Genomic DNA, 27,427 nt, shown 5'->3' with positions numbered 1-27,427 from the left:
TTAATCTTTCTTGAGACTAAGCTTTATTTGCTTGCTTTGTTTTGCTTTTGTAAAGTTACTAACCTTTTATTCTAGATTTTCTCTTTTGTAGTGATGGCTTCAAGCTACTTTGAGAAGCCACAAGAAGAGGAATACACATTTGAAGATCACATTGAAGATGAGCCCTATGTGTTTGTGGAGCCACCACCCTTTGATATACGCATACTCACACCAGACCAAAGGGATGAGTTGCATCGGCTTCAGAGAATGAAAGAGAATCGGGACAAGACAAAGAGAAACCTAGCACAACTTATCCGGATACACCTCATTAGGGATCGAGCAGAGTTTGAAGAAAGGGAGGTTACCCAGTATGAGTTAGATGTTGCTTGTGTCCTTAATGAGGTAATGTATTGGGCTCCACCACTCCAGCTGGAAGGTATAGAAATTTCCACTTTAAAACTTCAACTTGAGGAAATATGCTTGCCTTGTGGTGAGAATAATGTCTCTGATCTTAATTATCTTGTGCTCATCAATCAATGTCTTGATCTGATATGTGAAACTAAGAAACTAGATGAGTTGAGAATAGAAAAGCTTGTTAGAGATCATATTGAAGTTTGTTTTGACAAGAGCTATCTATGTGCTTCATTTGATCTTGAATCTGAGTTTTTCATTCTTAATGAACCTAGACCTCCTCTTGAACTTGTTGATTTAGGGGATGAACATGATGTGGATAAGCTCTTGCTTGAGATAGAAAACCCCCATGCTGAAAACTATCATGAGAATGTGAACATTGTGTATTATTTGATTGATGGAGATAGAGTTGACTACTTTGTTAAAACCTCGTTTGAACCTGTAGTTGATTTTGCGTTTCCACCTAATGCTTTTGATTCTCATGATCATCTGAACCTCAAGGAGCATTTCATAACTCATGCCATATATTTAGTGAAGCTCTTTGAGGAAAAATCTGTCTATTTTCTATGGACAGTAGTGTGCTCCTTTGCATACTTGGTTCCTTGTTCTTGTAGGAGAAGGACCAAAGGTGCATTGGCTCAACCTTCTGATACCTATGATTAACAAGCACACAAAGTCAAGCTAGAGACTTAAAACAAGCTCGCTTGGGAGAAAATCTCATGTTATCCATTGTATATATATTTCTTTACCTTTCTTTCTTTTCAAGTTATTTAATAAGTATGGTTGAGGTCTTCTTCAGGGTAAGTCTAGATACCAACCTTCACTTCTCCGCTTCAGCCCATGTTTATTGGTGAAACAAATCTGAGGCCAAGGGTCATCTACCACCCAATTCAGCCAAATACTCCAAGTAAGTGTCACTTCAGCCTTGTAAATATTTAGTTATCATGTTTGTCTCTTTCCCTTAGATCTCTTCTTTGAGCTTACTCCCACACAAGAGACTGTGTGAAGTAAGTTTGGGGGAGAGTCTACTATCTCACATTGTGTTTTGTTTTGTCTTATTGTCATTGGTCTCATGCATTGCATTGTGAATATTTATTTGATAAAAAAAAATTCGAAAAAACACCAAAACAAGCATTTAGATTCATATTTTGATCCATTTGCATCTTTAGGATTGAGTCTAAAAGCTTTTAGATTGCATTTGTGCATTGGGAGAAACCTTGTAAAGAGCACATGTCTAGAACTCAATTTGGCATCCTAGCTAAACATATCAAGTAGCTTAAGCATCTCTTGAAAAAGCTTGTAAGCTTCGAGCCTTGAAAACTATTCTTGAAACATGTTGCTTGCTTGATGATTGACATTGTTTTTGAAACCAACTCCAAATGAACTAAGGTTTAATGAACTTAATCTCTCTTCCATATGGGCATTTGCATACTTGATCATGGATATTATACACATTTGGGTTATCTTTCTCTCACTGTACCAATCTTTGTTAACCCAAATGGCACTCCATACCCATTAACCCTCACCATTCTTTGAAGCCAACATTAATTTGCTTGAGTGAGGCCTTTTATTGATAGCATGTCATGTGCAAAATCTTGAGAGTATTAGGAGCGACAATGGGTTGTTCTAATCTTTGGCTAGCATTATGACCTCATGTGAGCTAGCCTGTAGGATGGTTTTTGGGTTTGTAAGCTTAAATTCTTTTGATCTTGGGAATGAGAGAGATTGAGCGAAAGAGATGAACCAAAAAGAATGTTTAAGGTAAGAAACCCCTAGGGACAAAGAAAGTTAGAAAGGAAAAGCTCTAAGGTATCAATAGAACCCCTTCCCAAAAAAAAAAAAAAAAAAAAAAAAAAAATCAAAGAAACAATAGTTGAGTGGGGGAAAAGAAAAAAAAAAGCAAAGTCTAAAAGTTTAAATTCAAAAAGAAAAAACAAGTCCCTAGTTAGTTAAATCAAAGGAAAGAAAGAAAAGAAGGGTAGAACTTAAAGCTACTTAAGAAAAGGAAAGAATGATGAGAACAAGCATTGTATGCATGAATTGCTCCTTTTCTTAGATAAATTTTGCATAATGATCTTGCTCATATTCTTGAGTGTGAGCCACTATAAATGATGCAATTGAAACCCATTTTTCTTCACACTAGACCACTCTTTCTCACCAAACCAAATGATTGAGATCAAATATCCATTTGCAAGAATTCACCTTGTGTGTGTGTGAATAAATGTGAGAGTTGGCTAAGGAACTTGTTGGTTGGATGACAATGAGCCTTGTGTAGAGATAAAAGAGTCTTAATAGGCCTTGAGAAACTAGAGCGCACTAGAGAGTTGCTCATGCTATTTGCTATGTTTCTTTTAGGATGTTAGGTTGAAGGCTAGAAAGTGTCTCTTTCGGTTATGTGTTTCCATTTTCAATTCCCACCTCTTTAATTAATCTTGAATGTTTACTCGAGGACAAGTAAGAACAAGTTTGGGGGGGGGGTTGATATCTTGCATATTTACATTGTTTTAATTATCTTTTCTTGTGCATATTGGTCTTTCGGAATAGCATTGACGCATGTTTAGGTTGCATTTCCATGCATTAGTCCTTATCAGGTGCTGGAGTGAGTTTCATGATGAACTATGTGTTCCAAGGAGTGTTTTGATGCCAAAAGAATGAAAATGAGTCGTTGAAGGCTCCTAGCGGCCAGGCGTAGCGGCAAAAGCTGGTCGCTACAAAAGATAGAGCTGAGGCGCCTAAGTACCGTAGCGGGAGTGTGTAGCGGGTTATAGAGACCGCTAGAGTTGAGGCGCCTTCTACAGCGGCCAGCCGTAGCGACCTCACGAGGTCGCTATGCGTTCAAGACTTCGAAAAATCTCTTATGTATCCTAGCGGCCACACGTAGCGGGCATGGCAAGTCGCTACAGCGCAAGCGCCTTCTGTAGCGGCCAGCCGTAGCGACCTCACGAGGTCGCTATGCGTTCAAGACTTCGAAAAATCTCTTAAGTATCCTAGCGGCCACACGTAGCGAGCACGACAAGTCGCTATAGGCGTAGTGACCTCTGGTAGCGACCTTTTCTGGTCACTACGGAGAAAAACATTTGTTTTTCGGGTCAAACCCAGGCTTGTCGGGTTGACTCGGTTCGAGTTTTATACATCTATAAACACCTTTAAGACCTAATCTGAGGGGAGAATCTCATTTTTCTCTCAAGAACATTGCCTCCTTTGTAAAAAGCTTGAATCTTTATATCATAATCTAAGGAAGTTCTTCATATTATATCTTGTTTCTCCTTCTCATAAACATGATGAGCCTTGAATCCATCATGGGTTTGAGGTTTCTCATGGAGATTAGAGAGTAGACACTCCTTGGATTCATGGGTTAAGGTAGATTAGGGTGATTAAGTGTAGATTTAGGGTGTTTTATTGTAGATCCTTCTTATTTCTTGCTTGTTGAGTGATCTTAATGCTATTTTAGAATTGGCCTCTCTAAAATTGAGCTCTAGACATTTCATACCCGAAAGGTGTTTGATGAAATGTCTGAACCAACTCTCCTAAGCTTTTAACACTCTTTACCAAAGAGATTTGTTGTTAAAGGTGTTAAAATGGCTAATAGACTTGATTTTAATGATTGCTTAGATAATATTCAACCAAAGAGATTTGATGCTTGAGTTATCTTAGTGAATGAACATCCATCTAGAGATAGAGTTTGTTTAGGATTGTGTCTAAGCCTAAGGTTGATAGATTGATTGAATGTTGCCACCTTTAGATTGAACCTTGATCACTTTATATCAATTATCCTTACAATGGATCCATCCTTAGTATTTGATTGAATTCTTGCACTTATTTCTTGATTGGATTTGAGATCACCTTGTTTATATTTCTAGGATATTAGTTTGTTACAAATCATCTATCTTCTTGTTTGCTTAGATTATGAAGGTTTGTGTATTCTTGGTGTTATAAGTCTCTAGTTCTCTGTGGATTCGATCCTAAAATGCTACAATGACATACCATTCGATTGTGGTATTGTTGGCACATTAGGTTAATTGGTGTGTGCTTAAACGCGTAATCAATTTGGCGCCGTTGCCGGGGAACTAGTAGATTTATCATTAGGATTTTAATCTTTCTTGAGACTAAGCTTTATTTGCTTGCTTTGTTTTGCTTTTGTAAAGTTACTAACCTTTTATTCTAGATTTTCTCTTTTGTAGTGATGGCTTCAAGCTACTTTGAGAAGCCACAAGAAGAGGAATACACATTTGAAGATCACATTGAAGATGAGCCCTATGTGTTTGTGGAGCCACCACCCTTTGATATACGCATACTCACACCAGACCAAAGGGATGAGTTGCATCGGCTTCAGAGAATGAAAGAGAATCGGGACAAGACAAAGAGAAACCTAACACAACTTATCCGGATACACCTCATTAGGGATCGAGCAGAGTTTGAAGAAAGGGAGGTTACCCAGTATGAGTTAGATGTTGCTTGTGTCCTTAATGAGGTAATGTATTGGGCTCCACCACTCCAGCTGGAAGGTATAGAAATTTCCACTTTAAAACTTCAACTTGAGGAAATATGCTTGCCTTGTGGTGAGAATAATGTCTCTGATCTTAATTATCTTGTGCTCATCAATCAATGTCTTGATCTGATATGTGAAACTAAGAAACTAGATGAGTTGAGAATAGAAAAGCTTGTTAGAGATCATATTGAAGTTTGTTTTGACAAGAGCTATCTATGTGCTTCATTTGATCTTGAATCTGAGTTTTTCATTCTTAATGAACCTAGACCTCCTCTTGAACTTGTTGATTTAGGGGATGAACATGATGTGGATAAGCTCTTGCTTGAGATAGAAAACCCCCATGCTGAAAACTATCATGAGAATGTGAACATTGTGTATTATTTGATTGATGGAGATAGAGTTGACTACTTTGTTAAAACCTCGTTTGAACCTGTAGTTGATTTTGCGTTTCCACCTAATGCTTTTGATTCTCATGATCATCTGAACCTCAAGGAGCATTTCATAACTCATGCCATATCTTTAGTGAAGCTCTTTGAGGAAAAATCTGTCTATTTTCTATGGACAGTAGTGTGCTCCTTTGCATACTTGGTTCCTTGTTCTTGTAGGAGAAGGACCAAAGGTGCATTGGCTCAACCTTCTGATACCTATGATTAACAAGCACACAAAGTCAAGCTAGAGACTTAAAACAAGCTCGCTTGGGAGAAAATCTCATGTTATCCATTGTATATATATTTCTTTACCTTTCTTTCTTTTCAAGTTATTTAATAAGTATGGTTGAGGTCTTCTTCAGGGTAAGTCTAGATACCAGCCTTCACTTCTCCGCTTCAGCCCATGTTTATTGGTGAAACAAATCTGAGGCCAAGGGTCATCTACCACCCAATTCAGCCAAATACTCCAAGTAAGTGTCACTTCAGCCTTGTAAATATTTAGTTATCATGTTTGTCTCTTTCCCTTAGATCTCTTCTTTGAGCTTACTCCCACACAAGAGACTGTGTGAAGTAAGTTTGGGGGAGAGTCTACTATCTCACATTGTGTTTTGTTTTGTCTTATTGTCATTGGTCTCATGCATTGCATTGTGAATATTTATTTGATAAAAAAAAATTCGAAAAAACACCAAAACAAGCATTTAGATTCATATTTTGATCCATTTGCATCTTTAGGATTGAGTCTAAAAGCTTTTAGATTGCATTTGTGCATTGGGAGAAACCTTGTAAAGAGCACATGTCTAGAACTCAATTTGGCATCCTAGCTAAACATATCAAGTAGCTTAAGCATCTCTTGAAAAAGCTTGTAAGCTTCGAGCCTTGAAAACTATTCTTGAAACATGTTGCTTGCTTGATGATTGACATTGTTTTTGAAACCAACTCCAAATGAACTAAGGTTTAATGAACTTAATCTCTCTTCCATATGGGCATTTGCATACTTGATCATGGATATTATACACATTTGGGTTATCTTTCTCTCACTGTACCAATCTTTGTTAACCCAAATGGCACTCCATACCCATTAACCCTCACCATTCTTTGAAGCCAACATTAATTTGCTTGAGTGAGGCCTTTTATTGATAGCATGTCATGTGCAAAATCTTGAGAGTATTAGGAGCGACAATGGGTTGTTCTAATCTTTGGCTAGCATTATGACCTCATGTGAGCTAGCCTGTAGGATGGTTTTTGGGTTTGTAAGCTTAAATTCTTTTGATCTTGGGAATGAGAGAGATTGAGCGAAAGAGATGAACCAAAAAGAATGTTTAAGGTAAGAAACCCCTAGGGACAAAGAAAGTTAGAAAGGAAAAGCTCTAAGGTATCAATAGAACCCCCTCCCAAAAAAAAAAAAAAAAAAAAAAAGAATCAAAGAAACAATAGTTGAGTGGGGGAAAAGAAAAAAAAAGCAAAGTCTAAAAGTTTAAATTCAAAAAGAAAAAACAAGTCCCTAGTTAGTTAAATCAAAGGAAAGAAAGAAAAGAAGGGTAGAACTTAAAGCTACTTAAGAAAAGGAAAGAATGATGAGAACAAGCATTGTATGCATGAATTGCTCCTTTTCTTAGATAAATTTTGCATAATGATCTTGCTCATATTCTTGAGTGTGAGCCACTATAAATGATGCAATTGAAACCCATTTTTCTTCACACTAGACCACTCTTTCTCACCAAACCAAATGATTGAGATCAAATATCCATTTGCAAGAATTCACCTTGTGTGTGTGTGAATGAATGTGAGAGTTGGCTAAGGAACTTGTTGGTTGGATGACAATGAGCCTTGTGTAGAGATAAAAGAGTCTTAATAGGCCTTGAGAAACTAGAGCGCACTAGAGAGTTGCTCATGCTATTTGCTATGTTTCTTTTAGGATGTTAGGTTGAAGGCTAGAAAGTGTCTCTTTCGGTTATGTGTTTCCATTTTCAATTCCCACCTCTTTAATTAATCTTGAATGTTTACTCGAGGACAAGTAAGAACAAGTTTGGGGGGGGGGGTTGATATCTTGCATATTTACATTGTTTTAATTATCTTTTCTTGTGCATATTGGTCTTTCGGAATAACATTGACGCATGTTTAGGTTGCATTTCCATGCATTAGTCCTTATCAGGTGCTGGAGTGAGTTTCATGATGAACTATGTGTTCCAAGGAGTGTTTTGATGCCAAAAGAATGAAAATGAGTCGTTGAAGGCTCCTAGCGGCCAGGCGTAGCGGCAAAAGCTGGTCGCTACAAAAGATAGAGCTGAGGCGCCTAAGTACCGTAGCGGGAGTGTGTAGCGGGTTATAGAGACCGCTAGAGTTGAGGCGCCTTCTACAGCGGCCAGCCGTAGCGACCTCACGAGGTCGCTATGCGTTCAAGACTTCGAAAAATCTCTTATGTATCCTAGCGGCCACACGTAGCGGGCATGGCAAGTCGCTACAGCGCAAGCGCCTTCTGTAGCGGCCAGCCGTAGCGAACTCACGAGGTCGCTATGCGTTCAAGACTTCGAAAAATCTCTTAAAGTATCCTAGCGGCCACACGTAGCGGGCACGACAAGTCGCTATAGGCGTAGTGACCTCTGGTAGCGACCTTTTCTGGTCACTACGGAGAAAAACATTTGTTTTTTGGGTCAAACCCAGGCTTGTCGGGTTGACCCGGTTCGAGTTTTAGACATCTATAAACACCTTTAAGACCTAATCTGAGGGGAGAATCTCATTTTTCTCTCAAGAACATTGCCTCCTTTGTAAAAAGCTTGAATCTTTATATCATAATCTAAGGAAGTTCTTCATATTATATCTTGTTTCTCCTTCTCATAAACATGATGAGCCTTGAATCCATCATGGGTTTGAGGTTTCTCATGGAGATTAGAGAGTAGACACTCCTTGGATTCATGGGTTAAGGTAGATTAGGGTGATTAAGTGTAGATTTAGGGTGTTTTATTGTAGATCCTTCTTATTTCTTGCTTGTTGAGTGATCTTAATGCTATTTTAGAATTGGCCTCTCTAAAATTGAGCTCTAGACATTTCATACCCGAAAGGTGTTTGATGAAATGTCTGAACCAACTCTCCTAAGCTTTTAACACTCTTTACCAAAGAGATTTGTTGTTAAAGGTGTTAAAATGGCTAATAGACTTGATTTTAATGATTGCTTAGATAATATTCAACCAAAGAGATTTGATGCTTGAGTTATCTTAGTGAATGAACATTCATCTAGAGATAGAGTTTGTTTAGGATTGTGTCTAAGCCTAAGGTTGATAGATTGATTGAATGTTGCCACCTTTAGATTGAACCTTGATCACTTTATATCAATTATCCTTACCATGGATCCATCCTTAGTATTTGATTGAATTCTTGCACTTATTTCTTGATTGGATTTGAGATCACCTTGTTTATATTTCTAGGATATTAGTTTGTTACAAATCATCTATCTTCTTGTTTGCTTAGATTATGAAGGTTTGTGTATTCTTGGTGTTATAAGTCTCTAGTTCTCTGTGGATTCGATCCTAAAATGCTACAATGACATACCATTCGATTGTGGTATTGTTGGCACATTAGGTTAATTGGTGGGTGCTTAAACGCATAATCATCTGGTCGAAGTAATTCTCAGACATACCACACTTAAATTTGATGCGGTAAAGCGCCATAATTGCTGAAACCTTCGTGTAGTTGGGACATCTAGAATATAGTGGAGTTTCAGCATCTTCCAGTTTCTTCCTAAACTCAGATTCCTCTTTACTGTCACCTTCTTCTATCTGAACTTCATCGTCGTTATGGGGCTGTGGAGCTTCACCATCAAAGAAAGCAGTTCTGAACAAGTCATAAGCTACATACTCTTCACTTCCGATATCTGATGGCTTATCAGCCTTCACATCTCCATGTTCAAACTAACTCTCCTTCCTCTTGTATTTCTGGTCCATACCCTTGATGATTAACTGATCCACCACTGTATCTGTTGGCTGATGATACAAGTTGCGGCAGTCAATGCAGGGACACAACAAATCACTCGGATGACCCAATCTCAAAGCTATTTCTTTCACAAAAGCAAATGCTCCTTCCTGATACTCAAGGCTAACCATGTAAGTAACAAACATTTTGAAACTCATATCTCAAACACTTTTTACTTAACCAAACAAATGAAAATATATAGAAAAGCATACACATACCTTGGTAGCCAAACCCAATTCTTGTCCATTGTTAAATAAAACAGTGCTCCAGATCCAAGCGTACGTACAATACACGAGTAAGGTTGCGTATATCACACACGGTATATGTAAATCACTACACTGAAACAGAAAACTAAAATCTCATAACAATATCGAAGGAACGAGAAACTCACCCCTAAAATAAGTGTACTCCTTTGATTTGAGAAGATATCTGCAGATTAAGAAGCATCGAGTATTAGTTAGAACAAAACTTGATGACGAAATTGAAGAACCCTAAATCGATTAATCTTAGTGAATATAAACCATATATCTAACAGATGAAAACCCTAAATCGATTAATCTTAGTGAATATAAACCGTATATCTAAAGATAGCGTTTCATTAAAACCAAACGCTATACAAAAATCCGCGTGTCGTAAACCATAGCAAAAAAAAAAAAACGCTATATACTGGTGTGCTATGAATACTCGATATTCTTGTAGTGAGTGTATGAACCAAGGATTTGTATTGTGGTGGAAGATTGGGGAGGATCTATATTGCTTGATCCTCATCTGAAACATTTATGTCCAGACTTGTGAGACCATAAACAAGCTTCAAAAAGGTGTCCTAGTCTGAGAATCACCTTCCAAACTCCCATAACAGTCGTCTCTTTCATCACCTTCCTCAACACCATATTTGTCAAACTCGAACAAATAAGGTTTCTAGCTCTCGTGTCTTCTCCTTAGCCATAGGATCCTTCTTTCTCTCTTTTTTAGTACTGGTATCCACATCAGTTTCTTCTTTAGTAGAAGTTGTTTAGATATATCCCAATCCCTGCAGTTTAAGTTGCATGAACATGTTAAACTTCCACATACCAAATCACCTGATCCATCGAACTTCTTTATTTCAAACTTTCCATTAATAGGTTCCATTTTGATCAAACTTCCGAGAGACAATCAACGACACAAGTAACATCAAGAAATACTGGTCAACCTTATCCTCAGAACAAGAACGGATCGAACCTTATTGTCTGAGCCTAGAATGATAGCACTTGTTAAGGTTTCAATTTAGCTTCAACTCAATTCTTGTTAAGATTGAATCTGATTGTTCTTTAGTTATATGTTTAACTTGTAATCAATCTAATGAACTTAGCAAGTAAGAACACATACAATTGTTGGCCTGAACTTCGTTTCCTACATGTATGAGGAGAGAACGAAACTCTCATACCTAAACTATTGGTCTAATCAATACAATATTGACTGATATCGTTTTGTTTGTGCAGCTACTGCAAGGGATTGCACAAAGAGCTCACCGGAGAAGAATACCACATCAATTACAAAGAAGAAGACGACCCCTCAGCTTTTGATTCCTTGGAAGACGACAAGGACACGTAAACGGAACCAGAGAAAGCTTTGTGGACTCCAGAGCTGTGATCAGGATCGGATCTCTCTATCTCGCTAAGCTCTCTCTCTCCTCTGTGATACTTCTCTCTCTACTCTCTTCCTCCGTTACTCTCTTCTGAATGTTGAAGTCGGCGATGGTTGATATGGGGTAGGACCCGCTTTTGTAACAAACTCTTTAGCTCGCACTCGTAGAGAGCCGAGCTCATTCTTGGACTTTGTAATCCTTTCGGCCTAATAGAAACTCGGCTTGGCCCAATCCGAACACGTCCAACCGAAGCCAGTGAGCACCTAACGACAAACTTCACAGTAAAGACAAATTTAGGGGTACATACACCTCTTTCGAAATAGGTTCAGAAAACCCTACTACAGCCGAGGTTTCTGACTTTACCACTAATGCTTGGAGGTATGTCACTCATGCTGTCCTTATCGGATTATTGGTAAACCTGATCATGTGCGTGTAGAGGGGTCACTTTATTGGTTAACCTATTGCCAAGAAATAAAAGTTGTATCCTTTGATCTTCATATATACCAATGCATTTCAAGTCGTCTGGAGCTCCCTTTGCCAATATACATCGTTTCAACAATCTCATGTGCAACCTCGACAACTATTTGTGTGCATCCGAGATGAAGTGGCCCAACCAAGTGATATGTTGTTCAATTCAGGCAAGAGGACATGGGACAAAATGTTTTCCATATATCTAGATTTAACTTCTTCTTGGTTCGGAATCAACCACACATGCGCACTTATCTATGAGGTTAATCTAACGCTGACGACACTTGACCTAGAAACCATATTATGTGATATTGTTTTTTTCTACCAGCTCCAGCCAGACAGTTTAATATCTGTTTTGTAAATTTATTTTGATTATTGAAATTGCAGAAAAAACATATATAAGTTTACCCTCCTAGTATTGTGAATGCGAACGGGTTACTTTGATGAGTCAAGATGTCACTTGAGTAAAGACTACACAATATAACTTCATAAGCAGTGTGACTATTGTATATTGAAAATAGGAAAAACAAGCTCTAAAGAAAATTACTTTTTAACCTCAAACTCTTGAATTTCAACAGGAACACCTTCATGACACCCATCTTTGATCTTCACCAATTCACAATCATCATCTTCCAGATAAGCCATCAAAAACGACACAACAATTCCACCAATAAATCTCCTCATTGGTTTTCTCTCTTCACCATTCTTACACAAACAATAAGAACTCTTCCCTCTAAGCCCTTTTGTATCATCATCAAGCATGTCCAAATGTCCGTAATCCTTTGCGACAAAATGCCACGCTGGACCTTGACATTCCTGGAAAAACTCTCGGTGGTTCACTCCCGTAGGTGCACACGGTGGAAACAATGGGTTCCGGGCAAGTTCACCAAGTCCCGAACCAATAACTAGAACAGGCATCTTTTCTAGGTTAAATGAGTTTGGTTCATAGGTTAAAACCGGAGGAGGGGTTTGTTTACCTTTCCCTGTCCCATCCACCGGATCTACACCGATAATTGCTGAGATCTTTAGTTCCGATGAGTATCCAAATTTCTTTAAGGCCACGGCGAATGCGGTTTTGCCGCCGCGGCTATGGCCGGTGAGTGCGAATTTAGATAGGTTGGGTGTTACTTGTGGTGGAAGAAAGTGGTTAAGTCCGACTGATAACCAATCAATAATCTCCGCCGTTGATTTTATCTCGTCCATCGTGTCTGGTCCGGCAATGTTATATAACTGTTGGGTATAACATAACCAATAAATTTGATTCATAACAAAATAAAAACGTGTAACGAAATTGTTCTTAGAAGATTTGAGAGATTATTATGAAATTGGACAATTTGATTAGAGACAAAAACAGACTCTTACATCAAGTGGACCCATCTATTTACTTTTCTTATTGTCTAAGGTTCCAATAAGAGCCAAGCAAAACAAATAAGGTCTCAGAACTCAGCTAAACGTGGCATCATGTACTCCATTCATATAAATCCTAAATACGACGGTCTACTTGCACCTAAGTTTTACATTAATCCAACATAACTATTTATAGTTTACGTAAGTGCAAATTTATACCGAGTGACCAAATGGTCCATTTTTTTTTTTTTTAACACAAGTACCAAATGGTCTACTTGCAATGTTTTTTCACACTAGTATTGAATAGTGAACGGAGACTAATGTGTCAACAAACGCAGATTTACACGTAGCTAACTAGCTCTGCCCATTGGAGTTCTCAAAAAAAATATATATATAGATCATATATGTATATATATATTATATATGCATATATAATTGTGGAATCTATAATTTTGTGAAAAATTCAATCCAAAGTTTTTAAAAAAAGTTTTTCGATTCACTATTTAATATTAGTGTAAATTTTTGTTTTTTAACTTTGGGTTGGGTTTTCTACAGTCATGTCATGGATCCCATAATTACATATTATAATATATACATATATATACATACACATATATGTGTTTTTGAGATTTCAATGGATAGAACCTCCATTGAAGTTGCTCCGAGAAACTATATTTGAGAACAGAAAATAAATTTTAGAGGCTAATTAATTCATGAATCAGTGTATTTAATCTAAAATTAGTTTGTGAGATAATATTGAACCTGCGGAGCGATGACAATGAAGCCATAGGAAGAGACATGCAACATAAGCTGGGAGTAAAATGAGTTGTAGAGAAGGTAACCATGGAGGAGCATCACCACCGGATATTCTCCTTCCTCCACCGGCGTTGCCACCAAAAGCGACTTGGGAGGAGAGTAGAGACGGCGGAGTCAGAGAAGAAGATGGCGTCGTTTTGTAGCAGCGACAGCGAGATGCTAAATCCACTGTTAAAAGATCTGGTTTGTATTTGCCATCCACAAAGGCGTTTCTTGATGAAGAAGATGACATTTTTTTTTTCTTCTCTTTGTTATTTTTTTCACTTTTTTTCTCCGTAGGTTCATGAGAATGAAATGAATGAGATATATATATAGACATGAAAAAGTTTACTTTATGATGGATTTTTCTTTCTAAATTTTGAAATAATAATTATTAAGAAGTATAAAATTTAATTCAGAAACTAGATTAAGACTCACGCCTTGCCCAAAATGAATATTATATACAAATTACTTTTACGTATTATATATTACATAATAAACAATAAATATATATTAATTATTAAAAATTCATAAAACAAATTTTTTTTATTAATCCAAACAAACATTTTATATTTGTATGGTCTATAATTAAATATAAATGATATTAACATAGATATATAATATATTTTTAATATTGATATCTATTAAATATTTTTTTTCTAATCATATTATTTTTTGATCGTTTTTATTTTTTTATAACAAAAACTTTGAATCAGTGATAACAAAAATTTTCATTGTGTGATGATTAATCATTTTTGTAATTTATAATTTTTTAAAAAAATTCAATGCACAGTTTAAAATTTAACTATTAAATTGTCAATATTTGTTCAAAACTTTTTTCAAAAAAAAAATGTTCAAAGAAAATTTCAAAATAAAAATATTTATATATTTTATATGGTATATAGTTAATTTAAAAGATATATATATTTATCTTAATATTTATTAAATGAGTCTTCATACTTATATGATTTTGTAGTGATTTATATCTTGTCATAACAAAAAATTTAAATCACGGTTCAAAAAAAATTAATGTGAGATTTTTAATAGTTTTGGTAATCTATAGCCGTTGTTTGTAGGTTGAGGGTAGCATGCTCCCCAGGGCCCTCTTTTTTTTTTACTTTTAAAATTTTAAAATATAAAATATACAGAAAAATTTAAATTTATATTTTATGGTTAATTAATGTGGTTGTTTAATTTATTTTAATAAGTTAAAATTGAAAAAAAAATGATAGAGGCTACACTAATTTTTATCAAATCTTTATCATTTAAAATCATTAAATATCATATATAGTTTAAACACATTAGGCAATTCCGTAATTTTTATTTATAGAAAGAATGAAGAACATTAATAATTAATTTACGGTTAGTTTAATAAAAAACTTATTATAAATTTAGATGAACCAATTTATTTTTCTATAGATTCTAAGAATCATTGTTGTGATGACACATGAGTACCTCAAAAGTTATAATGTTTCTGTTTTAATATACAGGGGATACAAACATTAGCGCCCTTTTAAAAATTTGATATAAAGTCCTAATACTGCAAGTTCAGTATACACAGAATATAAATTATATTTTAATCAACTACTTAAATTCGGTTCTACTGAAATCATGGATGTTTTATGGATTAGGTTTCATATATACATAACAAAATATTATATTCGGTTCTATTCAAACCATAGGGGCCTTAAGGATTAGGAAATTAATATCTTGTATAATATTTCAGTAGTCTTAATGATTTATCTTTTCTTGCAGGTGTCTTGGCTCCCATAGCTGCAACAGACTTCCCGTGGAGTTGTACTCTACGAACCGTTCTTTTCGTAACCAAAAGGGGAATTTAAACTTGATCAAGTAAGTTCTCTAAACTTAATGAAACATAGACGTAGGCATCGAACTGATAATGGTAGATAGGACTAATTTCCGGAGGTTGATTGTTTATATATTATATCTTGATCTATACGGAGTAATTGAGTTTGGATTAGGTGTGGTGTAATAATAGCTGAATAGAGGTAAAAGAAAAGAACACTTTAGAAAAATTGAAAAAATTAGCAAAAAAAGAGTAAAACACATAGAGGCTTTCCATTAAATTAAAAACACCAAACATAAGTATAGAATCAAAACATCAAAGCTTGGAAAAATATAAAAACCTTAAATAGAAATCAAGCGTAAACATAAAGTAAAACGAAAGGCTCTTGATCAAGTGCTACGAAAACACACTTCAGTCACTTTTAGCAAACTTCTCCTTCTTAATCTTCACGGAACTGACACTCCTTGTCACAGAATTGTCGTCAAGGATTTCTTTGGTATCAATGTTCACTGCCCTAATTCTTTTAGCTGGAGTCAGATCAAAAGATTCAGACTGTTTTGAAACTAAACCTTGAATAGCAAGAGAGACCTGCAAAATGAAACATCTTCTAAGAATAACTTAAAACAACAGACCAGTAGTAATATTTGTAAATTTAAAACTTAGTTAGATTATCAAAACTTAAGTACAAAACTGTATCCACAAACCTCCGGTGCATCTGATTGAGTTTCCATATCATGAAATTGGCCATCTTCACTTTCCTGAAGATGTCAAAAAGAATTCGAGTCAAATCCTTAATTATACACAGTTACCTAAGCAAAAATTAAAAGTTCCAGAAAGAAAATGAACGTACATTTGCAGAGTGGCTTTCTTCAAAATCGGATATCAAATCCTTGTTTGTGATGACCTTGAGAACATTGTAGGTTTCCTGTTTGTAAACAAAATTCTCCCTTTCAATTTGAATCTTGAATAAGAACGTTTCACCAATGATATTGTTAAGTGCGGGTGGGAGCAGATTTGTTTCTTCAATCTACAACACATAAGAAAATGATTTAGTTACTTATGTTATCAAAACAGTATTATATATCAAAGTACCACATTATAGAATTATGGTGTTAGGATTTGATTAATAGTCCAGCAATTTGTAAGCATGGTTGATTGAGTAGTTGCATAGCATGATTATCAAACACCACCAACTTAGTGTTACTTGTGTTATCAAGCACAACCAAATGCAATGTGTACCTATATTAAATATACAAACCATTAGTTTCATTATCATAGTCATAATCATGTAAAACCGTGTGTATAAATATTAAATTACCTTGGCAGAGTCATTGGATTGTAAGTCTTGCACTTAACACAATAATAAGTGTGGTTCAGATCATCCTCGCCATTACCATCATCACTGGGAGACGTTGGAACACTCAAGACTTTTTTAGAACATACTTTGAAGCTTAGGTAAAACCATCCCATATCAGAATCAATCGCAGTGATGGTGCAGAAAAGAATACACTTCTAAACCTTAAAATATTTGTAAAACAGCTATTTATTAGAAAATAACACCTAATCATCACAGTGAGCAAACAAAGATGATAAATAAGTTTGTAACCGAGTTGAGAGATAACAAACCTGTTTTGTTTCCAGAATCTGAGCAATTGTTTTTCTTGGTGTAAGTATAAAGAAATCATCTTTAGCTGAAACACCATTCACTATAGCCGAGTTCTTAGACTCCACAATGGCTAAAGGTAGTTCATCCCTAGGCAAACTAAAACAGAGGAATATACAAAGATATTAGATCGCAGGAAAAAAATATTTCATTATAGTTATGTTACATTAACCTTTGAGTATATATATAGTACATTGCAATGAACTTCCCTACTTCAATCATTGGAGGATTCAACCCAATTTCGGTGATCTTGTAGGCATTGCTCACACTTCTATCTTCTGTTAGAAAACTCCAAAGATAAAAAGTTAGGTTATCAAATCAAACTTAAATTGAAATTACAATGAGGAATTTATTTTACCTTTCCACACTTTGATTTTCCCAAAGCGTAAAACTAAGACAATTGAATGCTCATCTCGAACCTGCATAGCCTCACAAACATCACAGGCGAATTTACCCCAAAGCACCATTGGAAGTCTTTCATCACTAAAAAAAAGGATTAAAACTTAAGATCGTATAATAAAGATAATATGCCATAGTTTATGGAAATTTCAATGTATAGGATCAGCCTATTAACTTACTTTTCATTTCGGAACTCTAAGGAGATCTTCTATGTCTCCTTCCCATTGACATTAATATGGTCAATATGACTGATTTCAACAATCTGGCCGATAATATCTAACGAGTATACACATTCACTACAAGAAAGCAGCGTTATTCTGACGGACATTCCGACGGAAAATGAAATCCTCGGAATATCCCGAGGAATTTACGAGGATATTCCGAGGAAACACAAAATTTGGGTTCCTCGGAATTTCCTCGGAATATACCGACGGTATTCCGAGGAAATATCAATCCGTCGGAATATTCTTATGGAATACCGAGGAAAAATGTATTCCTCGGAAAAAACCGATGAATTCCGAGGATATATTATAGCCGTTAGAGAGCCGTTGGGGTATTTTAAAAATTCCGAAGAAATTCCGATGAACAAGCCGTTGGCGTCGGAATTCCATCGGAATTTCCTCGGTCTGTCGGCAGGATTTCAATTATAAATACAAGCACCCGTCTTCCTCTTCATTCACTCCATATCTTCATCCTCCCTCTTACTCTCTCTACACACGAAATTTATTCATAAAAACATGTATTCTTCAAATTATTTTCGTTCTTGGATCGATCGACCTCATTTGGATCCGAACACGAGATTGCTTACGGAAGAATACCAACGAGGTATAACCGAATTCATGGGGTTAGTTCACCGACAACCGGAAGCAAAAACAGGTATGTTAAGATGTCCTTGCTCTAATTGTAAAAATAGAAAGGTTATTAAAGAGTGGGATGTTTGGACTCATCTATATTTGAGTGGGTTTACACGAAGTTACAAAATTTGGTATCATCATGGGGAAACTGATTATGAACATGGTAGTACTAGCGAACCTCAGCCAGCGGTTAGATAAGAATAACCAATTAGAACAGATGTAGATTATGGTGTAGGTACTGAGCAGATGTAAATGATCATTTTAGAGGGGAAGATTTACCCAATGCAGAAGCTAGGAGATTTTATGATATGTTGGATGCTGGAAAGCAACCAGTACGAAGGTTGCAGAGATGGTCATTCAGCTTTATCATCTGCTACAAGATTGATGGGCATTAAAACAGATTATAATTTGGCTAAAGACTGTGTGGATGCGATTGCTGATTTTGTAAAAGGTATTCTACCCGAGGATAATGTAGCTTCTGGTTCATACTACGAGGTTCAGAAACTCGTAGCTGGTCTTGGTTTATCGTATCAGGTAATAGATGTATGTAGCGACAACTGCATGATTTATTGGAGGGCGGATGAACAACGGGTTACATGCAAATTTTGTGGGAAGCCTCGTTATAAAGATACGAGTGGAAGAGTTCCAGTGCCATATAAAAGGATGTGGTATTTGCCTTTGACGGAAAGGTTGTAGAGGTTGTATATGTCTGAACGCACAGCGCAACCAATGAGATGGCATGCGGAGCACTCAACAGATGGTGAGATCAGACATCCTTCAGATGCAAAAGCGTGGAAGCATTTCCAAGCAAAATATCTCGACTTTGCGTATGAGAGAAGAAATGTCTACCTTGGATTATGTACTGATGGTTTCAGCCCGTTTGGCAAGAGTGGAAGACAATATTCTCTATGGCCAGTCATTCTTACACCATACAACCTACCCCCAAACTTGTGCTTGCGACGAGAGTTTTTGTTTCTCTCGATTCTCGTTCCCGGACCAGAGCATCCTAAGAGATCACTTGATGTGTTTCTTCAGCCACTAATATATGTGTTGCAACAACTATGGGCTCAAGGTGCTGAAACATACGATGTTTCGTGTAAAGAAAACTTTCAAATGCGGGCAGTACTAATGTGGACAATAAGTGATTTTCCAGCATATGGTATGTTATCTGGATGGACAACGCATGGAAGGCTATCATGTCCATATTGTCAAGATAACACTGATGCTTTACAACTAAAACACGGAAGGAAAACGTGTTGGTTTGACTGTCACAGGAGATTCGTACCACCTGGTCATCCATATTGTAGGAGTAGGAATTTGTTTACGAAGAACAAGAGGGTGTTTGACAGTCCACTCCGGGAATTTGTGGGAAAGATTTGAAGACACAACTAAGAGATTTTGGTGCAGAAAGGACGCCAGACGTCGGTGGACATGAGCGTTTTCCGGTAGATGCTGTTGGAGACCTACATAACTGGCACAAAAAAAGTATTTTCTAGGATCTGCCATACTAGGAGGATCATCTGCTAAGGCATAATTTAGATGTCATGCATATTGAGAAGAACTTTTTTGACAATCACATGAACACGATCCTTAATGTTCAAGGTAAAACAAAGGATAATTTGAAGTCAAGACTTGATTTAGTCGATATATGTGCTCGTTCAGAACTTCATGTTGATGAGAATGGTAGGGCTCCTTTTCCCATATACCGACTTGATGCAGAGGGAAAAGATGCGTTCTTTGATTGGATTTCAAAGGATGTGGAATTTCCAGACGGTTACGCATCTAATTTGCGTAACTGTATCGACAGAAAAGAAGGAAAGTTTACTGGCTTGAAAAGCCACGATTGCCATGTAATGATGCAATGCCTCCTTCCGTTTGCCTTCAAAGAACTATTACCACGAAATGTTCATGAAGCAATTGCAGGGATAAGTGGTTTTTTCCGCGATTTATGCACGAGATCAGTGACTCTTGAAGGTATTGAAAATTTGAAGACTAACATAGCTGTGATTCAGTGCAACCTTGAGAAGATATTTCCTCCCTCATTTTTTGATATTATGGAGCATCTTGTTATTCACCTGGCAAGAGAATTGGAACTTGGTGGTCCTGTGCAGTATAGAGGGATGTATCCGTATGAGCGGTATATGTTCCATTTGAAGAAGATGGTGAAAAATTTAAGTAGGGTGGAAGGTTCTATAGTCGCACAGATGATCAATGAAGAAACTTCAAACTTTGCCGAGTACTACTTTCCAGCAGAAGTTCAGACCAAAAACAGAAGACCTGCTCGGCATGATGATAGAGGCGAACGGACAACATATCATGTTACGGTTCCAGACATTTTCACAGATGTTGGACGACTTAGCGGTAAACCAAAGGACTGTCGACTTACTGAGCAGGAGCGCAGTCATTTGCAAACATATTTGCTCACCAATTGCGAAGATGTTCTTCAATATGAGAGGTAAATAAATTAGCTTACAAATTTTTATTTTAACAAGTTGAAATTTAAATCTTAATTAATTACATTATTGTCATCATATGACATGATTTTCATGGCAGAAAAGCGGTTCGAATATAGATACGCCACAGAGGACGAACTAGAAGAAATGAAGCAGAGAGAATTTGCTGGATGGATGTTTACTTATGTGAGTGCTTTAAACAAATTAAAATATCATTTATCACATATTTATACTAATTCACATTTATTGATATAACATATATATGTGCTATTAATAGGTGTCTGCTGGTTTGGCCAGAGGTGAAACATTTGACGATTGGATACACGAGATGGTCGTTGGACCAAAGTTTGTTGTGAAGTCATATCCGAGATTTTGTACTCGAGGATATGCATTCACAACTCAGAAGAGGAGACGTTTGAGTACGACTTATGATGCTGGCGTTTGTTCTGCATCAGGAGATGATGTATACTATGGACACATACATGAGATTTTGGAAATCAAGTATCTGGGCATGGTTGGATTGCGTTGTACTGTTTTCTATTGTGATTGGCACGACAACACTCTAGATCGAGGTGTGAGAACAAATGCATTTGGTGTTACATCAGTAAATTCGAGGCGAAAGCTGCAATATTATGATCCTTTCATTCTTGCTTCTCAGGCTGATCAGGTAATTAAATGTTAATTATTCAGAATGATTCATCATCATGTGTATTAATTTATAATTTTACTAATAATTTTTTAAATGTTACAGGTTTGTTATATCAAGTACCCCCAGGTAAGGAACAGAGATGATCCATGGGTTACTGTTACAAGACTCAACCCGAGAGGCCGAGTTCAGGGAAGTTCTGAGGAAGATAAGTTCCGACGGAATTTCGAGGAAGATAAGGGTTTCCTCGGAATTCCCTCGGAATATTCCGAGGAAATTCCGAGGAACTAGGGGTTTTTAACCGAAAACAACGTTTTGCGGATTGAATAACACGTATATAACCTTCATTAAGTGTCTTAACCAGATTATGAAGTCAAACTTTGGTGTTTTACCTAATAACAAACACTTTTACGATTGCATGAACGAAAACCACACAACATACGAGAAACACTTATACACTTTAATAAACGGTAAAAGGAATACTTACAATTATTTTTGAAATTTTGTTATTTTATGGTTTATGATCATCTATACAAAGAATCCTCAATGGTATGCATTACAATTGTATAAGAAATGAAATACGGCAAAAAAAATCAATGTTTTGAAACCACAAACCTTTTTTCCTCAGAATTTCCTCGGAATATTCCGACGGAATTCCGAGGAATATAAGGGTTTCCTCGGAATTCCCTCGGAATATTCCGAGGAAATTAATTCCGAGGAAATTCCGAGGAACTAGGGGTTTTTAACCGAAAACAAGGTTTTGCGGATTGAATAACACGTATATAACCTTCATTAAGTGTCTTAACCAGATTATGAAGTCAAACTTTGGTGTTTTACCCAATAACAAACACTTTTACGATTGCATGAACGAAAACCACACAACATAAGAGAAACACTTACACACTTTAATAAACAGTAAAAGGAATACTTACAATTATTTTTGAAATTTTGTTATTTCATGGTTTATGATCATCTATACAAAGAATCCTCAATGGTATGCATTACAATTGTATAAGAAATGAAATACGGCAAAAAAAATCGATGTTTTCAAACCACAAACGCTTTTTCCTCGGAATTTCCTCAGAATATTCCGACGGAATTCCGAGGAAGATAAGAGTTTCTTTGGAATTCCCTCGGAATATTCCGAGGAAATTCCGAGGAACTAGATGTTTTAAACCGAAAACAACGATTTGCGGATTGAATAACACATACCTAACCTTCATTAAGTGTCTTAACCAGTTTATAAAGTCAAACTTTGGTGTTTTACCCAATAACAAACACTTTTACGATTGCATGAACGAAAACCACACAACATAAGAGAAGCACTTATACACTTTAATAAACGGTAAAAGGAATACTTACAATTATTTTTGAAATTTGTTATTTCATGGTTTATGATCATCTATACAAAAAAATCCTCAATGATATGCATTACAATTGTATAAGAAATGAAATACGGCAAAAAAAATCGATGTTTTGAAACCACAAACCCTTTTTCCTCGGAATTTCCTCGGAATATTCCGACGGAATTCCGAGGAATAAAAGGGTTTCCACGGAATTCCCTCGGAATATTCTGAGGAAATTCCGAGGAACTAAGGGTTTTTCACCGGGTAAACCAAGCCGCCAAATATTTTGCGAAAATTGAATTAATGAATTCCGAGGAAATTCTGACGGAAATATTTAATTAGTCCGAGGAAATTCCGACGGACATTTTCCGTCGGACGCCTCATTTTATTTGGTCGAACCAGATCTTCTTCCCCATTTTTCTCTTCCTCTCTCTCGCTCTCTCTCTCTCGCCGACCGCTCTCTCTCTCTCGCCGACCGCTCTCTCTCTCCGCCGAACGCTCTCTCTCTCCGCCGACCGCTCTCTCTCTCTCGCCGACCGCTCTCTCTCTCTCTCTCGCGATCCTTCCTCAATTTCAGTCACACAACATGTATGAACCCTATCCCACAAACCCTAGATTTGTTAGGTTTTTAAGTAGATTTGATGATTATGGAATGATATTTATAGATTTTTGTTAGGGTGAATGGTAGGATTGTGTAAAATCGAGTTTGATTATGGTTTCACTTGATTTGGAATTTTTTTTTTAGTTTTTATTAATTTTGTGGTTATAAAAATCTAATTGATAATTATGTATATATAATATTAAAACGTTTTTTGTATATAAAATCTATTTTTTATCTATTAAAAATATTTTTTGTAATTATTAAACTATTTTTTATTTATTAAAACTATTTTTTGTAATTATTATACATTTTTAATATTATTAAAACTATTTTTTGTAATTATTAAACTATTTTTTATTTATTAAAACAATTTTTTTAATTATTAAACATTAATAATATCAAAACTATTTTTTGTCATTATTAAACTATTTTTTATTTATTAAACCCTATTTTTTGTAATTATTAAACTATTTTTTATTTATTAAAACTATTTTCTGTAATTATTAAACTATTTTGTTATTTATTAAAAACTATTTTTTTTAAACTATTTATTTATTTGTGATTAAAAACTACTTTTTAATAATTTTTTTTTTAATTTATTAAAATTATTAGAACTAATTTTTAAATATGTTTTTTTAATTTACAGGTCTACTGATGATTAGATCCGGCCTCGACAGCGTCGTGGTCGTGGTGGTACGGGGAGCCAGTCTCGGGATTCCAGCCTGATTAAAGATTCCTACCATACATCTCCCTCTCCATTTCCCGCTTCTGCTCCTCTCGCTCCCGCTGCTGCACTCGCTCCTGCTCCCGCTGCTGCACCCGCTCCTGCTCCTCCGGGTCCTCTGGGAGTGATGAGTGTTGCGGAGTTGGTTCGACAGCCCGGTCGTGACCATCTTCCCTATCTCACTCCGTATCCACATGGACGGGGTCAAACATGGTAATTAAACGTATTTTTTTCATTAAAATTTGATTCATTATTAATAATTTGTTCTTTTTATTATGTTCAACCGATCCGGGAACGGGATCAGCGCATGGATCAACCGTATGATGTACTCGGCCCTCGACAAGGGACATCCGACTTTCACTGACTTCCCTTCTGAGAAGCAGCATCTGTGGTTTCGTCAGTTTGCGGTAACTATTCTAATTTTTTACTTATATTTTTAATTTTTAATATAAATTTTCTACTAATTATGTTTTTTTAGCAAGAATTCAACTGGAATTCCGATGAGACGCTCTTTATTTATCACCACTTCGTCCATAAAGTTATGGACAACTACGGGAAGCAGATCCACGAGTGGAAGAAGAAGTGGGAAAACAAGGTTGTTTTTAATTTATTAAACAGATCCACGAGTGGAAGAAGATCCACGAGTGGAAGAAGAAGTGGGAAGCAGATCCACGAGTGGAAGAAGAAGTGGGAAATCAACAAAGTTGTTTTTAATTTATTAAAAAAAAATTTAATTTATTAAACTATTTTCTTTTTTTTTATTAAAAGGTCCCAAAGTCGATAAACAACACAGTCTGGACGGAGTTGTGTGCGCATTGGGATAAGGAAGAGAAGAAAGAAACTTCTTCCACCAACTCCACCAACCGCAGGAGCGACCGTAAAGGGAATGACATCTTCATGCATAACTTGGGTGCTCAATCTATTGCCACTCTGGGGGATCGTATGGTAAGTTCAGCTGTTTTTTCTTCAATTATTTAAGTTTTGAAATTTTATTTTGTGCATTTCTTCTAATTTCTAATGTTTGTTTAATTTATGTTTTTTTAAGAAGATGATGGCGAGCCGGTTGATGATCTCGCCCTAATGAAGAGGGCATATACCAACAAGAAGACCGGCCAGACTGATGACGGTCTTGTGAGGGAAGTGGTCACCCTGGTCCAAACTCAGGTGCAAGACGAAGTGTCTCAGCTTCAAACCGAGGATGACGATTCGATGGCTTCGACCAACTTGTCCCGGTTTCGAATCAACGAAATCGTTGAATCGGTAAGTTCTTTTTTCAAAGTTCAATTCATTTATTTCTTGATTTTTATTTTATCATCTTTTTATATTATTTAAATTTGGTTATTTTCTATTTCAGTCGGTTCCAAAGAAGAAGGGACGTTTGGTCGGTTTGGGTCGTCGCACCCGGTCGGTTCCTCCTTCTTCTGCACCACCGCCCTTTGTTGATCCAGAAGTACTTACGGCTCAGTTGAAAGATAAAGATGATCGCATATCTTTGTTGGAGACCCAGATGGCGGCTCAGCAGGCGGGCTATGAGACACAGAAGAGGCTGAACCAGGAAATGATGGAGATGATGCAGAGGATGTACCCGAACGTGGTGTTCCCGAACGTGGAAGACCCGTAGTTTTTTTTTTTTCAAAAAATCGGAATGTTTTATTTTTATTTGTACAACTTTGAATATTATCTAATATGTTTTTTTCTATTTTAATTTTAATTTTATATTTTCGAATTTAAATTTCAAAATTTTTATTTATTTAAAAAAAATTATTTATTTTTGAAATTCCGAGGAAATGAACCCTCGGAAATTTCCGACGAACGTTTCCTCGGAATATACCGAGGGACACATTCCTCGGAATATACCGACGGGCACATTCCTCGGAAATTTCCGAGGGCTCCGTTCCTCAGAATTTCCCGATGAAAATTCCGAGGAACATTTCGTCGGAACTTCCGAGGATTGGACCATCGGAAAGTCCATCGAAATATCCCGAGGAAGTTCTCCCTCGGTATATTCCGAGGACCTTTCCGACGAACTGGTGGTCCTCGGAGTTTCCTCGGAAATTCATTTCCTCAGAATTCCGTCGTAAATTTCCGAGGGATTTCCGAGGAAAAATGAATTTCCGAGGACTTGTTTCGTCGGTATGTCGTCGAAATAACGTTATTCCGACGACATACCGACGAATTTTTTCCTCGGTATGCCGATGTTTTCTTGTAGTGATTGAAAATAGTTATTAGATGTAGTGATAGAAAATGTTGCGTAAGTGCTAATTTACCAATACTTACCAACCAAGTAGTCGGGGTTAAGAGTTCCATCTAGCACATCTTTGTACTTCACTGGTTCAAAACCTGATAAATCCTCGGGCAATTGCTCACATGATCGAACACGGGTTGTGGACAGGAAGCTAATCCTGTAAGCATGAGTTGTAGTTTTGTAGGAACCACATGAATGAGTCACTGAAAAATTGATCAACAACGAATATCCTTGTCTTAAGAAATGATTGAACTGAGCAACCAATTCCTTTTTCACCGAGGCATGAATTTTACCACCCTGTATAAAGATAGAAACACAAAAGACTGTCATTCTATATAAAACAGAAAAAACACAACATGAGTCTTCAAATAAACATGTTTAAGACATTCAACCTTAAGATCGCAGAGAACCATCTCAATGGTTTCACCTCCAGCGGCTGAATACTGTTTCCACAACCGAATTACTTTCACCTTAATCTTCCACATGGTTTTGAAAGGTTTCAAATTGACAACAGAATCGAATCATTTTTATGCTTCGAATCATTTTTCTGCTTCGAATTAAGGGCTGCTGATTTGCTTTTTGTAAGATGGTGGATTAGAATTGGTGGTTGCCTTCATTTATATAGGATTGTTTTTAGATTAACATGTTCTAAAATTGACATTTAATTTTTCTTGAAACACAAGTAAATTTTCCTAATCTACCTCGAAATTAATTTCGATTGAGCCTTGGTCACAATTTCGATTGAGCCTTGGTCACAAAGGGGGTGATTGGTAGTTGCTGTAGGTGCTGTCTACAACACCAAATTCAGAGCAATCAAGCTTTACATTTTTTTTTTGAAACCACATCTCTTGAAATAACCTACAACTGTACAAGTGCTCTGCAGAGCCAAATATCAAAAGCAATTTTTTAGTGCTTTCTATAAAATTCTACAGCAATAAAATCTAAAACCACAACAAAAAATCTACAGATTTTTTTCTACGACAAAAATTTTAAAGGTACATCCAATAGCAATAGGACCCAAAGTTTTGAAGTATTTTTAATACACAATTTTTTTTTTAATAATATACACAGTTGTTTACAGAGGCAACAAAATATACGAATATAATAAATGATTGATAATACAAACGGTCGTTCTTATATTGACATAACATTTACGGTAACTGATATTAAAGCGACATATTG

At 36.3% G+C, this 27,427-nt stretch overlaps 2 protein-coding genes across 2 annotated transcripts; both read right to left on the bottom strand.

The window, feature by feature from the left end:
- Positions 1–11,783: 11,783 nt before the first annotated feature.
- On the bottom strand, positions 11,784–13,851 carry LOC106451729 (chlorophyllase-2). Its single transcript, XM_013893707.3, is given in 3 exon segments — positions 11,784–12,595; positions 13,475–13,636; positions 13,638–13,851. Coding segments are annotated over 3 exon segments (1,059 nt in total). The 5' UTR covers positions 13,848–13,851; the 3' UTR covers positions 11,784–11,908.
- Positions 13,852–15,725: 1,874 nt separating this feature from the next.
- On the bottom strand, positions 15,726–17,444 carry LOC106453819. The gene is made up of 6 exons (XM_022696647.1): positions 17,336–17,444; positions 17,171–17,255; positions 16,941–17,076; positions 16,165–16,341; positions 16,019–16,072; positions 15,726–15,902 (listed from the first exon to the last, which is right to left on the bottom strand). The coding sequence occupies exons 1-6, from the start codon at positions 17,442–17,444 to the stop codon at positions 15,726–15,728; spliced, it is 738 nt and encodes a 245-aa protein (XP_022552368.1).
- Between the last annotated feature and the right edge of the window lie 9,983 nt (positions 17,445–27,427).

This window comes from Brassica napus, chromosome C2 (assembly GCF_020379485.1).
Source record: "Brassica napus cultivar Da-Ae chromosome C2, Da-Ae, whole genome shotgun sequence".
NCBI lineage: Eukaryota > Viridiplantae > Streptophyta > Magnoliopsida > Brassicales > Brassicaceae > Brassica > Brassica napus.
Note: the sequence above shows the minus strand (reverse complement) of the source record. Positions and strands in the feature narration are given on the sequence as shown.

Coding starts and splice junctions, on each gene's coding strand:
- LOC106453819 (XM_022696647.1), bottom strand. CDS start 17,444: ATGGTGCTTTGGGGTAAATTCGCCTGTGATGTTTGTGAGGCTATGCAG. Junction 17,256..17,335: donor GAAAATCAAAGTGTGGAAAG/GTAAAATAAATT, acceptor GTTTTCTAACAG/AAGATAGAAGTGTGAGCAAT. Junction 17,077..17,170: donor GTAGGGAAGTTCATTGCAAT/GTACTATATATA, acceptor CCTCTGTTTTAG/TTTGCCTAGGGATGAACTAC.